Source organism: Oncorhynchus mykiss, chromosome 23 (assembly GCF_013265735.2).
Source record: "Oncorhynchus mykiss isolate Arlee chromosome 23, USDA_OmykA_1.1, whole genome shotgun sequence".
NCBI classification, from domain to species: Eukaryota; Metazoa; Chordata; class Actinopteri; order Salmoniformes; family Salmonidae; genus Oncorhynchus; species Oncorhynchus mykiss.
The window spans coordinates 1,351,726-1,364,902 of NC_048587.1; the positions used below are offsets into that span (position 1 = coordinate 1,351,726).

Sequence of the window (13,177 nt, forward strand, 5' to 3'; positions counted from 1 at the left end):
ATTAGGGTAGAGGTTTGGGGTTGGAATTAGGAAAATTCTTGTCCCTATTCCAGATACACATTTTATCACTCACACAAACTGGTGAGGCAATGAGGATGATTAATGTTTAATATTAATGAGACTAACATCACATCTGATCAATCTTGAGTCGAAAACATCCATCTTCTGGATTCCATGTCACTTCATATCACTCTCCACATAACCCAGAGTGATATAACTCTCCACATAACCCAGAGTGATATCACTCTCCACATAACCCAGAGTGATATTTCTCTCCACATAACCCAGAGTGATATCACTCTCCACATAACCCAGAGTGATATCACTCTCCACATAACCCAGAGTGATATCACTCTCCACATAACCCAGGGTGATATCACTCTCTACATAACCCAGGGTGATATCACTCTCCACATAACCCAGAGTGATATCACTCTCCACATAACCCAGAGTGATATCACTCTCCACATAACCCAGAGTGATATCACTCTCCACATAACCCAGAGTGATATCACTCTCCACATAACCCAGAGTGATATCACTCTCCACATAACCCAGAGTGATATCACTCTCCACATAACCCAGAGTGATATCACTCTCCACATAACCCAGAGTGATATCACTCTCCACATAATCCAGGGTGATATCACTCTCTACATAACCCAGAGTGATATCACTCTCCACATAACCCAGAGTGATATCACTCTCCACATAACCCAGAGTGATATCACTCTCCACATAACCCAGAGTGATATCACTCTCCACATAACCCAGAGTGATATCACTCTCCACATAACCCAGAGTGATATCACTCTCCACATAACCCAGAGTGATATCACTCTCCACATAACCCAGAGTGATATCACTCTCCACATAACCCAGAGTGATATCACTCTCCACATAACCCAGGGTGATATCACTCTCCACATAACCCAGGGTGATATCACTCTCCACATAACCCAGGGTGATATCACCTTTCACGTAATCCAGAGTGATATCACTCACCACGTGATCCAGAGTGATACCACTCTTCACATAATCCAGTTAGGGTTTTTTGTTTACATTCTGAAGAGAGAACTGATCTGAGATCAGCTCGGTCCGGTACCAGAGGACCAACTGTCAAGAGGGACATTTACAGAAATATTGGTAACACTTGATTGGATTTCATAACCAACACATTCATGGGTTATGGGTAATTAATGTGTTAAAACGTCTACATAGGTACCCTTGAAATAAAATGTTCCAGAAATATGAGTCATGTAAAACCGGTAACGGTTGTAGCTTTAATACATCCAATCAGTGAGTGGAAAACATTTAAATGTGATAGAAAAATAAACCAATGAGACATTTGGGGCTCGATTCAATCCGTAGTGCTTAAGACCTGCGCTATGTTCCCGCGTTCACGGAGACGCTATTCATGGTAAGTACTGCATAACACTTAGTGTGTTGAGAAATCTGTTATGAATCTATTGTAATGTTAAAAAAAATGTATAAACTGCCTTAATCATGACTTAATCATGAGAATACATCATCTCTAGCAGTGCTTCCTGGGAATGGCAGTCAATGACGAACATAATCCAATAGAGCTACAAGAAGATGTTTCTTGGTTTGACAGATTCATTTTTTTTTAGCATGTCTTGTTTTTTGTTTTGTTTACATATTTGACACGTTATTCCCAGCTTGCGATGGAGTTGGGAGACGCACAGCGATGAGATCCAGTTGATACGTAGCTAATGGTATGTTCATAGAGGACAAGGCATTTGTGAGTTCACTTGATGGAGTTGGAGACGCACACCGATGAGATCCAGTTGATACGTAGCTAATGGTATGTTCATAGAGGACAAGGCATTTGTGAGTTCACTTGATGGAGTTGGAGACGCACAGCGATGAGATCCAGTTGATACGTAGCTAATGGTATGTTCATAGAGGACAAGGCATTTGTGAGTTCACTTGATGGAGTTGGAGACACAGCGATGAGATCCAGTTGATACGTAGCTAATGGTATGTTCATAGAGGACAAGGCATTTGTGAGTTCACTTGATGGAGTTGGAGACGCACACCGATGAGATCCAGTTGATACGTAGCTAATGGTATGTTCATAGAGGACAAGGCATTTGTGAGTTCACTTGAATGTCTATCAACAACAACAACAACAACAACAACAACAACAAAAAGTCCAAGAGGCCTTGATCCTAATTTTTTGTACTGCTGGGGACAGAATGAAATGTCAGGATAGGAAATCAACTCCTTTCACGTCAGACCTACTTGTCTGTCTGTCGAGTGGTGGATCCTCGAGACGGACAAGACTACATTAATGTACAAATGATCTGGTCCTCTCTCCTCTCTCTCCCTAAAACATTACATTAATGTACAAATGATCTGGTCCTCTCTCCTCTTTCTCCCTAAAACATTACATTCATGTACAAATGATCTGGTCCCATCTCCTCTCTCCCCCAAGGCTAAAACATTACATTAATGTACAAATGATCTGGTCCTCTCTCCTCTCTCTCCCTAAAACATTACATTAATGTACAAATGATCTGGTCCCATCTCCTCTCTCCCCCAAGGCTAAAACATTACATTAATGTACAAATGATCTGGTCCTCTCTCCTCTCTCCCCCAAGGCTAAAACACTACATTAATGTACAAATGATCTGGTCCTCCTCTCTCTCCCTAAAACATTACATTAATGTACAAATGATCTGGTCCTCTCTCCTCTCTCTCCTAAGGCTAAAACATTACATTGTTCCAGGGTGATTCCATCTAAATGATTTGACCTAAAAAAAAAGGAGACAAATAGACAGAGGATTGATACTAAGGCCTAGATTCAATAAGGAGTCTATTCAATTAAGTATCGTGAAGTTCATTGTTACCCAACCCAATTGAAATTTACCTTCAATGTTTCTGCGTTAGCTCATTTCACTGTAAACGCTTCACATGTCCCCTCAATCAGAGGTTACCTTTAAAATGTTCTATCAATGTGATCTGTAATGCTTCAGCGATACATATAACATAGATCCCTAAGGCCTGGATTCAATCAGATCTAACTTTATAACCCAGCGATACCAGATAGCAGCGGTTTCCTCATTGGCTTATAGGTGGGTACTGTGTTGGAGCCACTGTGTTGGAGCCACTGTGTTGGAGCCACTGTGTTGGAGCCACTGTGTTGGAGCCACTGTGTTGGAGCTACTGTGTTGGAGCCACTGTGTTGGAGCCGAAGTCACGTCGGTGAGCCGCTGCAGTTGTGATCGTTGTCACGGAGCCACACCTGTCCCACTCTCGCGTTAGAGAGAACGAAGGAGAAAGTTTTGTTTTTTTAATAGAAAATAACGAAGGTCATAATTAGAAAATCCCTCAACTAATATAATAAGGATTTCTATCAGCACAATGGAGGTGTAGCTTAGAACACATTCCAGTCTTGTAACAAGGCTGCATAGGATTTATACTGATACGACTAGAAGCATCCGCGTTAGGTATAACAGCCGGGATCTTCACAGCTCCAACACAGTGAAACCTCCGACATGGCCTAACTTAAAACAACAGCACTGCTATTCTGTTGTCTCAGATCTGATTGGATCAAGCCCTCGATCTGTCACATTTGAGTTACAAGTCAAGCACTAAATAGGACACACTTTGTATAGCATAGTGTTTTAGGGACATGAAGCTGGGGTTAGAGGTTAGGGGTTAGGGTGGAGCTGGGGAGTGGACATGAAGCTGGGGTTAGAGGTTAGGGGTTAGGGTGGATCTGGGGAGTGGACATAAAGCTGGGGTTAGAGGTTAGAGTAGAACTGGGGAGTGGACATGAAGCTGGGGTTAGAGGTTAGAGTAGAACTGGGGAGTGGACATGAAGCTGGGGTTAGGGGTTAGAGTAGAACTGGGGAGTGGACATGAAGCTGGGGTTAGGGGTTAGGGGTTAGGGTGGATCTGGGGAGTGGACATGAAGCTGGGGTTAGGGTAGAGCTGGGGAGTGGACATGAAGCTGAGGTTAGGGGTTAGGGTTGAATTGGGGAGTGGACATGAAGCTGAGGTTAGGGGTTAGGGTAGAGCTGGAGAGTGGACATGAAGCTGGGGTTAGGGTGGAGCTGGGGAGTGGACATGAAGCTGGGGTTAGAGGTTAGGGGTTAGGGTGGAGCAGACATGAAGCTGAGGTTAGGGTGGGGTGGGGCTGGGGAGTGGACATGAAGCTGGGATTAGGTGTATGTAGAGTTAGGGGTTAAAGGTCAGGGGTTAGGTGTATGTAAGGTGAAGGGTTAAAGGTCAGCGGTTACGGTTATAATCATCTTTACCTGGAAGTGGAGTTCCTCAGAATAAGTTCTTACTTTTCTGTGGACAAAAATAAAATGGGATAAATTAACCACAGCCTGCATATCACCATCTCAGTGCATATATCTGTACATATATACTATATCTATATCTACTCATCATGTGGACAAGTCTCAAATCTTACATTGCAGTCGACTCAGCAGATATTTCATTTTTTATGAAGGACAATGTTCAAAATTGTAAACCACAAAGGAGGGTTTCAAGATCATTGTGATATGCGGAGGGAAAATCTTTTTGAATGGGATCATTGACACAATGGACCAGACTGCTGTGAGTCAGTGTGGTAACGATGCACCAGACTGCTGTGAGTCGGTGTGGTAACGATGGACCAGACTGCTGTGAGTCAGTGTGGTAACGATGCACCAGACTGCTGTGAGTCGGTGTGGTAACGATGCACCAGACTGCTGTGAGTCGGTGTGGTAACGATGCACCAGACTGCTGTGAGTCGGTGTGGTAACGATGCACCAGACTGCTGTGAGTCGGTGTGGTAACGATGGACCAGACTGCTGTGAGTCGGTGTGGTAACGATGCACCAGACTGCTGTGAGTCAGTGTGGTAACGATGGACCAGACTGCTGTGAGTCAGTGTGGTAACGATGCACCAGACTGCTGTGAGTCAGTGTGGTAACGATGGACCAGACTGCTGTGAGTCAGTGTGTTAACGATGGACCAGACTGCTGTGAGTCAGTATGTTAACGATGGACCAGACTGCTGTGAGTCAGTGTGTTAACGATGCACCAGACTGCTGTGAGTCGGTGTGGTAACGACGGACCAGACTGCTGTGAGTCAGTGTGGTAACGACGCACCAGACTGCTGTGAGTCAGTGTGGTAACGATGCACCAGACTGCTGTGAGTCGGTGTGGTAACGATGGACCAGACTGCTGTGAGTCAGTGTGGTAACGATGCACCAGACTGCTGTGAGTCAGTGTGGTAACGATGCACCAGACTGCTGTGAGTCAGTGTGGTAACGATGGACCAGACTGCTGTGAGTCAGTGTGGTAACGAACGATGCACCAGACTGCTGTGAGTCAGTGTGGTAACGATGCGCCAGACTGCTGTGAGTCAGTGTGGTAACGATGGACCAGACTGCTGTGAGTCAGTGTGGTAACGATGGACCAGACAGCTATGAGTCATTGTGGTAACGATGGACCAGACTGCTGTGAGTCAGTGTGGTAACGATGGACTAGACTGCTGTGAGTCAGTGTGGTAACGATGGACCAGACTGCTGTGAGTCAGTGTGGTAACGATGGACCAGACTGCTGTGAGTCAGTATGTTAACGATGGACCAGACTGCTGTGAGTCGGTGTGGTAACGATGGACCAGACTGCTGTGAGTCAGTGTGGTAACGATGCACCAGACTGCTGTGAGTCGGTGTGGTAACGATGCACCAGACTGCTGTGAGTCGGTGTGGTAACGATGCACCAGACTGCTGTGAGTCGGTGTGGTAACGATGCACCAGACTGCTGTGAGTCGGTGTGGTAACGATGGACCAGACTGCTGTGAGTCGGTGTGGTAACGATGCACCAGACTGCTGTGAGTCAGTGTGGTAACGATGGACCAGACTGCTGTGAGTCAGTGTGGTAACGATGCACCAGACTGCTGTGAGTCAGTGTGGTAACGATGGACCAGACTGCTGTGAGTCAGTGTGTTAACGATGGACCAGACTGCTGTGAGTCAGTATGTTAACGATGGACCAGACTGCTGTGAGTCAGTGTGTTAACGATGCACCAGACTGCTGTGAGTCGGTGTGGTAACGACGGACCAGACTGCTGTGAGTCAGTGTGGTAACGACGCACCAGACTGCTGTGAGTCAGTGTGGTAACGATGCACCAGACTGCTGTGAGTCGGTGTGGTAACGATGGACCAGACTGCTGTGAGTCAGTGTGGTAACGATGCACCAGACTGCTGTGAGTCAGTGTGGTAACGATGCACCAGACTGCTGTGAGTCAGTGTGGTAACGATGGACCAGACTGCTGTGAGTCAGTGTGGTAACGAACGATGCACCAGACTGCTGTGAGTCAGTGTGGTAACGATGCGCCAGACTGCTGTGAGTCAGTGTGGTAACGATGGACCAGACTGCTGTGAGTCAGTGTGGTAACGATGGACCAGACAGCTATGAGTCATTGTGGTAACGATGGACCAGACTGCTGTGAGTCAGTGTGGTAACGATGCACTAGACTGCTGTGAGTCAGTGTGGTAACGATGGGCCAGACTGCTGTGAGTCAGTGTGGTAACGATGGACCAGACTGCTGTGAGTCAGTATGTTAACGATGGACCAGACTGCTGTGAGTCAGTGTGTTAACGATGGACCAGACTGCTGTGAGTCAGTGTGGTAACGATGGACCAGACTGCAGTGAGTCAGTGTGGTAACGATGGACCAGACTGCTGTGAGTCAGTGTGTTAACGATGGACCAGACTGCTGTGAGTCAATGTGTTAACGATGCACCAGACTGCTATGAGTCAGTGTGGTAACGATGGACCAGACTGCTGTGAGTCAGTGTGTTAACGATGGACCAGACTGCTGTGAGTCAGTGTGGTAACGATGGACCAGACTGCAGTGAGTCAGTGTGTTAACGATGGACCAGACTGCTGTGAGTCAGTGTGGTAACGATGCACCAGACTGCTGTGAGTCAGTGTGGTAACGATGGACCAGACTGCTGTGAGTCAGTGTGGTAACGACGCACCAGACTGCTGTGAGTCAGTGTGGTAACGATGGACCAGACTGCTGTGAGTCAGTGTGGTAACGATGCACCAGACTGCTGTGAGTCCGTGTGGTAACGACGCACCAGACTGCTATGAGTCAGTGTGGTAACGATGGACCAGACTGCTGTGAGTCAGTGTGGTAACGATGGACCAGACTGCTGTGAGTCAGTGTGGTAACGATGGACCAGACTGCTGTGAGTCAGTGTGGTAACGATGCACCAGACTGCTGTGAGTCAGTGTGGTAACGATGCGCCAGACTGCTGTGAGTCAGTGTGGTAACGACGCACCAGACTGCTGTGAGTCAGTGTGGTAACGATGCACCAGACCGCTGTGAGTCAGTGTGGTAACGACGCACCAGACTGCTGTGAGTCAGTGTGGTAACGATGGACCAGACTGCTGTGAGTCAGTGTGGTAACGATGGACCAGACTGCTGTAAGTCAGTGTGGTAACGAACGATGCACCAGACTGCTGTGAGTCAGTGTGGTAACGATGCGCCAGACTGCTGTGAGTCAGTGTGGTAACGATGGACCAGACTGCTGTGAGTCAGTGTGGTAACGATGGACCAGACAGCTATTAGTCATTGTGGTAACGATGGACCAGACTGCTGTGAGTCAGTGTGGTAACGATGCACTAGACTGCTGTGAGTCAGTGTGGTAACGATGCACCAGACTGCTGTGAGTCAGTGTGGTAACGATGGACCAGACTGCTGTGAGTCAGTGTGGTAACGATGCACCAGACTGCTGTGAGTCAGTGTGGTAACGATGGACCAGACTGCTGTGAGTCAGTGTGGTAACGACGCACCAGACTGCTGTGAGTCAGTGTGGTAACGATGCACCAGACCGCTGTGAGTCAGTGTGGTAACGACGCACCAGACTGCTGTGAGTCAGTGTGGTAACGATGGACCAGACTGCTGTGAGTCAGTGTGGTAACGATGGACCAGACTGCTGTGAGTCAGTGTGGTAACGAACGATGCACCAGACTGCTGTGAGTCAGTGTGGTAACGATGCGCCAGACTGCTGTGAGTCAGTGTGGTAACGATGGACCAGACTGCTGTGAGTCAGTGTGGTAACGATGGACCAGACAGCTATTAGTCATTGTGGTAACGATGGACCAGACTGCTGTGAGTCAGTGTGGTAACGATGCACTAGACTGCTGTGAGTCAGTGTGGTAACGATGGACCAGACTGCTATGAGTCAGTGTGGTAACGATGGACCAGACTGCTGTGAGTCAGTGTGGTAACGATGCACCAGACTGCTGTGAGTCAGTGTGGTAACGATGGACCAGACTGCTGTGAGTCAGTGTGGTAACGACGCACCAGACTGCTGTGAGTCAGTGTGGTAACGACGGACCAGACTGCTGTGAGTCAGTGTGGTAACGATGGACCTGACTGCTGTGAGTCAGTGTGGTAACGACGCACCAGACTGCTGTGAGTCAGTGTGGTAACGACGGACCAGACTGCTGTGAGTCAATGTGGTAACGATGGACCAGACTGCTGTGAGTCAGTGTGGTAACGATGGACCAGACTGCTGTGAGTCAGTGTGGTAACGATGGACCAGACTGCTGTGAGTCAGTATGTTAACGATGGACCAGACTGCTGTGAGTCAGTGTGTTAACGATGGACCAGACTGCTGTGAGTCAGTGTGGTAACGATGGACCAGACTGCAGTGAGTCAGTGTGGTAACGATGGACCAGACTGCTGTGAGTCAATGTGTTAACGATGCACCAGACTGCTATGAGTCAGTGTGGTAACGATGGACCAGACTGCTGTGAGTCAGTGTGTTAACGATGGACCAGACTGCTGTGAGTCAGTGTGGTAACGATGGACCAGACTGCAGTGAGTCAGTGTGTTAACGATGGACCAGACTGCTGTGAGTCAGTGTGGTAACGATGCACCAGACTGCTGTGAGTCAGTGTGGTAACGATGGACCAGACTGCTGTGAGTCAGTGTGGTAACGACGCACCAGACTGCTGTGAGTCAGTGTGGTAACGATGGACCAGACTGCTGTGAGTCAGTGTGGTAACGATGCACCAGACTGCTGTGAGTCCGTGTGGTAACGACGCACCAGACTGCTGTGAGTCAGTGTGGTAACGATGGACCAGACTGCTGTGAGTCAGTGTGGTAACGATGGACCAGACTGCTGTGAGTCAGTGTGGTAACGATGGACCAGACTGCTGTGAGTCAGTGTGGTAACGATGCACCAGACTGCTGTGAGTCAGTGTGGTAACGATGGACCAGACTGCTGTGAGTCAGTGTGGTAACGACGCACCAGACTGCTGTGAGTCAGTGTGGTAACGATGCACCAGACCGCTGTGAGTCAGTGTGGTAACGACGCACCAGACTGCTGTGAGTCAGTGTGGTAACGATGGACCAGACTGCTGTGAGTCAGTGTGGTAACGATGGACCAGACTGCTGTAAGTCAGTGTGGTAACGAACGATGCACCAGACTGCTGTGAGTCAGTGTGGTAACGATGCGCCAGACTGCTGTGAGTCAGTGTGGTAACGATGGACCAGACTGCTGTGAGTCAGTGTGGTAACGATGGACCAGACAGCTATTAGTCATTGTGGTAACGATGGACCAGACTGCTGTGAGTCAGTGTGGTAACGATGCACTAGACTGCTGTGAGTCAGTGTGGTAACGATGCACCAGACTGCTGTGAGTCAGTGTGGTAACGATGGACCAGACTGCTGTGAGTCAGTGTGGTAACGATGCACCAGACTGCTGTGAGTCAGTGTGGTAACGATGGACCAGACTGCTGTGAGTCAGTGTGGTAACGACGCACCAGACTGCTGTGAGTCAGTGTGGTAACGATGCACCAGACCGCTGTGAGTCAGTGTGGTAACGACGCACCAGACTGCTGTGAGTCAGTGTGGTAACGATGGACCAGACTGCTGTGAGTCAGTGTGGTAACAATGGACCAGACTGCTGTGAGTCAGTGTGGTAACGAACGATGCACCAGACTGCTGTGAGTCAGTGTGGTAACGATGCGCCAGACTGCTGTGAGTCAGTGTGGTAACGATGGACCAGACTGCTGTGAGTCAGTGTGGTAACGATGGACCAGACAGCTATTAGTCATTGTGGTAACGATGGACCAGACTGCTGTGAGTCAGTGTGGTAACGATGCACTAGACTGCTGTGAGTCAGTGTGGTAACGATGGACCAGACTGCTATGAGTCAGTGTGGTAACGATGGACCAGACTGCTGTGAGTCAGTGTGGTAACGATGCACCAGACTGCTGTGAGTCAGTGTGGTAACGATGGACCAGACTGCTGTGAGTCAGTGTGGTAACGACGCACCAGACTGCTGTGAGTCAGTGTGGTAACGACGGACCAGACTGCTGTGAGTCAGTGTGGTAACGATGGACCTGACTGCTGTGAGTCAGTGTGGTAACGATGCACCAGACTGCTGTGAGTCAGTGTGGTAACGACGGACCAGACTGCTGTGAGTCAATGTGGTAACGATGGACCAGACTGCTGTGAGTCAGTGTGGTAACGATGGACCAGACTGCTGTGAGTCAGTGTGGTAAGGATAAAGACCTAGTAGAGTCTGTAAACACGCATCACTTCGCATTTTCAGCCCTTAAACCACTTACCCTGTTTACCAGTGTTTCAGCCCCTACACCACTTACCCTGTTTACCAGTGTTTCAGCCCCTACACCACTTACCCTGTTTACCAGTGTTTCAGCCCCTACACCACTTACCCTGTTTACCAGAGTGTTTCAGCCCCTACACCACTTACCCTGTTTACCAGAGTGTTTCAGCCCCTACACCACTTACCCTGTTTACCAGAGTGTTTCAGCCCCTACACCACTTACCCTGTTTACCAGTGTGTTTCAGCCCTTAAACCACTTACCCTGTTTACCAGTGTTTCAGCCCCTACACCACTTACCGTGTTTACCAGAGTGTTTCAGCCCCTACACCACTTACCGTGTTTACCAGTGTTTCAGCCCCTACACCACTTATCGTGTTTACCAGAGTATTTCAGCCCCGACAAGAAAGCTGAAGTGTGATAGACACTGGATGGAAGACATTCACAGCTCTATGGATGAGCTGAAAGAGGTAGAGACGGGAGGGAAGACATTCATAGTGATAGGTGCTGTACTGTCGACACCATAGTTGAGCTTCCTGATCACCCTGTCCTGCTGGCTCTGCTGCCAATACAATGAGATTATATTGTCTTGTGATTTGATATTTGACTGATGTTTTCATAAATTGATTTGGAGTGTAATTCCTCTGCTCTGTATTGAACCTCTCATCCATCCGTCCGTCCCGAGCTGCTGTAATCCTCCACAGATACAGCTGTGACCCAGAGTCAGACGTCCGGCCTCCTCAGCCAGTTGTTTACCTTCTTCTTGGCCTGTAGCAGCTCCTGGTAGAAAGTAGAGCGGAGGAAGCGGCTGTAGGAATCACTCTTCATCAGCTTGTAGATGTGCTCCTGAAACAGAGAAGGTACATTCCAATCTTACTGTTTACAGACCCACCAATAACCCCACTCCATTCTAACCCACCAATAACCCCACTCCATTCTAACCCACCAATAACCCCACTCCATTCTAACCCACCAATAACCCCACTCCATTCTAACCTTACTGTGTAGAGACCCACTAATAACCCCACTCCATTCTAACCCACCAATAACCCCACTCCATTCTAACCCACCAATAACCCCACTCCATTCTAACCCACCAATAACCCCACTCCATTCTAACCCACCAATAACCCCACTCCATTCTAACCCACCAATAACCCCACTCCATTATAACCCACCAATAACCCCACTCCATTATAACCCACCAATAACCCCACTCCATTATAACCCACCAATAACCCCACTCCATTCTAACCTTACTGTGTAGAGACCCACCAATAACCCCACTCCATTCTAACCCACCAATAACCCCACTCCATTCTAACCCACCAATAACCCACTCCATTCCAACCTTACTGTTTACAGACCCACCAATAACGCCACTCCATTCTAACCCACCAATAACCCCACTCCATTCCAACCTTACTGTAAACCAACCCACCGACAACCCCACTCCATTCTAACCTTACTGTAAACCAACCCACCGACAACCCCACTCCATTCTAACCTTACTGTGAACCAACCCACCAATAACCCCACTCCATTCTAACCTTACTGTGTAGCAACCCACCAATAACCCCACTCCATTATAACCTTACTGTGTTCCAACCCACCAATAACCCCACTCCAACCTTACTGTGTTCCAACCCACCAATAACCGCACTCCATTCCAACCCACCAATAACCCCACTCCATTCTAACCTTACTGTGTACCAACCCACCGACAACCCCACTCCATTCTAACCTTACTGTGTACCAACCCACCAATAACCCCACTCCATTCTAACCTTACTGTGTTCCAACCCACCAATAACCCCACTCCATTCCAACCTTACTGTGTCCCAACCCACCAATAACCACACTCCATTCCAACCCACCAATAACTCCACTCCATTCCAACCTTACTGTAAACCAACCCACCAATAACCCCACTCTATACCAACCTTACTGTGTACCAACCCACCAATAACCCCACTCCATTCCAACCTTACTGTGTACCAACCCACCAATAACCACACTCCATTCAAACCCACCAATAACTCCACTCCATTCCAACCTTACTGTAAACCAACCCACCAATAACCCCACTCCATACCAACCTTACTGTGTACCAACCCACCGACAACCCCACTTCATTCTAACCTTACTGTAAACCAACCCACCAATAACCCCACTCCATACCAACCTTACTGTGTACCAACCCACCAATAACCCCACTCCATTCCAACCTTACTGTGTACCAACCCACCAATAACCCCACTCCATTCTAACCCACCAATAACCCCACTCCATTCCAACCTTACTGTGAACCAACCCACCAATAACCCCACTCCATTCCAACCTTACTGTGTACCAACCCACCAATAACCCCACTCCATTCCAACCCACCAATAACCCCACTCCATTCTAACCTTACTGTGTACTAACCCACCAATAACCCCACTCCATTCTAACCTTACTGTGAACCAACCCACCAATAACCCCACTCCATTCTAACCTTACTGTGAACCAACCCACCAATAACCTCACTCCATTCTAACACCTGTCTAAAAATGTGGGCAAAAT

At 48.3% G+C, this 13,177-nt stretch overlaps 1 protein-coding gene across 4 annotated transcripts in view; it reads right to left on the minus strand.

The window, feature by feature from the left end:
• Positions 1 to 1,255: 1,255 nt before the first annotated feature.
• The window catches only part of LOC110517589 (regulator of G-protein signaling 7-like), a 133,632-nt gene continuing 121,710 nt past the window's right edge, over positions 1,256 to 13,177 (minus strand). For 2 of the 4 annotated variants that reach the window (XM_036960123.1, XM_036960121.1), the window contains 3 exons: positions 11,369 to 11,458; positions 4,287 to 4,323; positions 1,256 to 3,278 (listed from right to left, as the gene is read on the minus strand). In XM_036960123.1, coding sequence (XP_036816018.1) covers positions 4,303 to 4,323; positions 11,369 to 11,458 — 111 coding nt within the window. In that variant the 3' untranslated portion in view covers positions 1,256 to 3,278; positions 4,287 to 4,302. The remainder of the gene's footprint in view (positions 3,279 to 4,286; positions 4,324 to 11,368; positions 11,459 to 13,177) is intronic. The other 2 variants (XR_005039161.1, XM_036960122.1) reach the window with 2 other exon arrangements.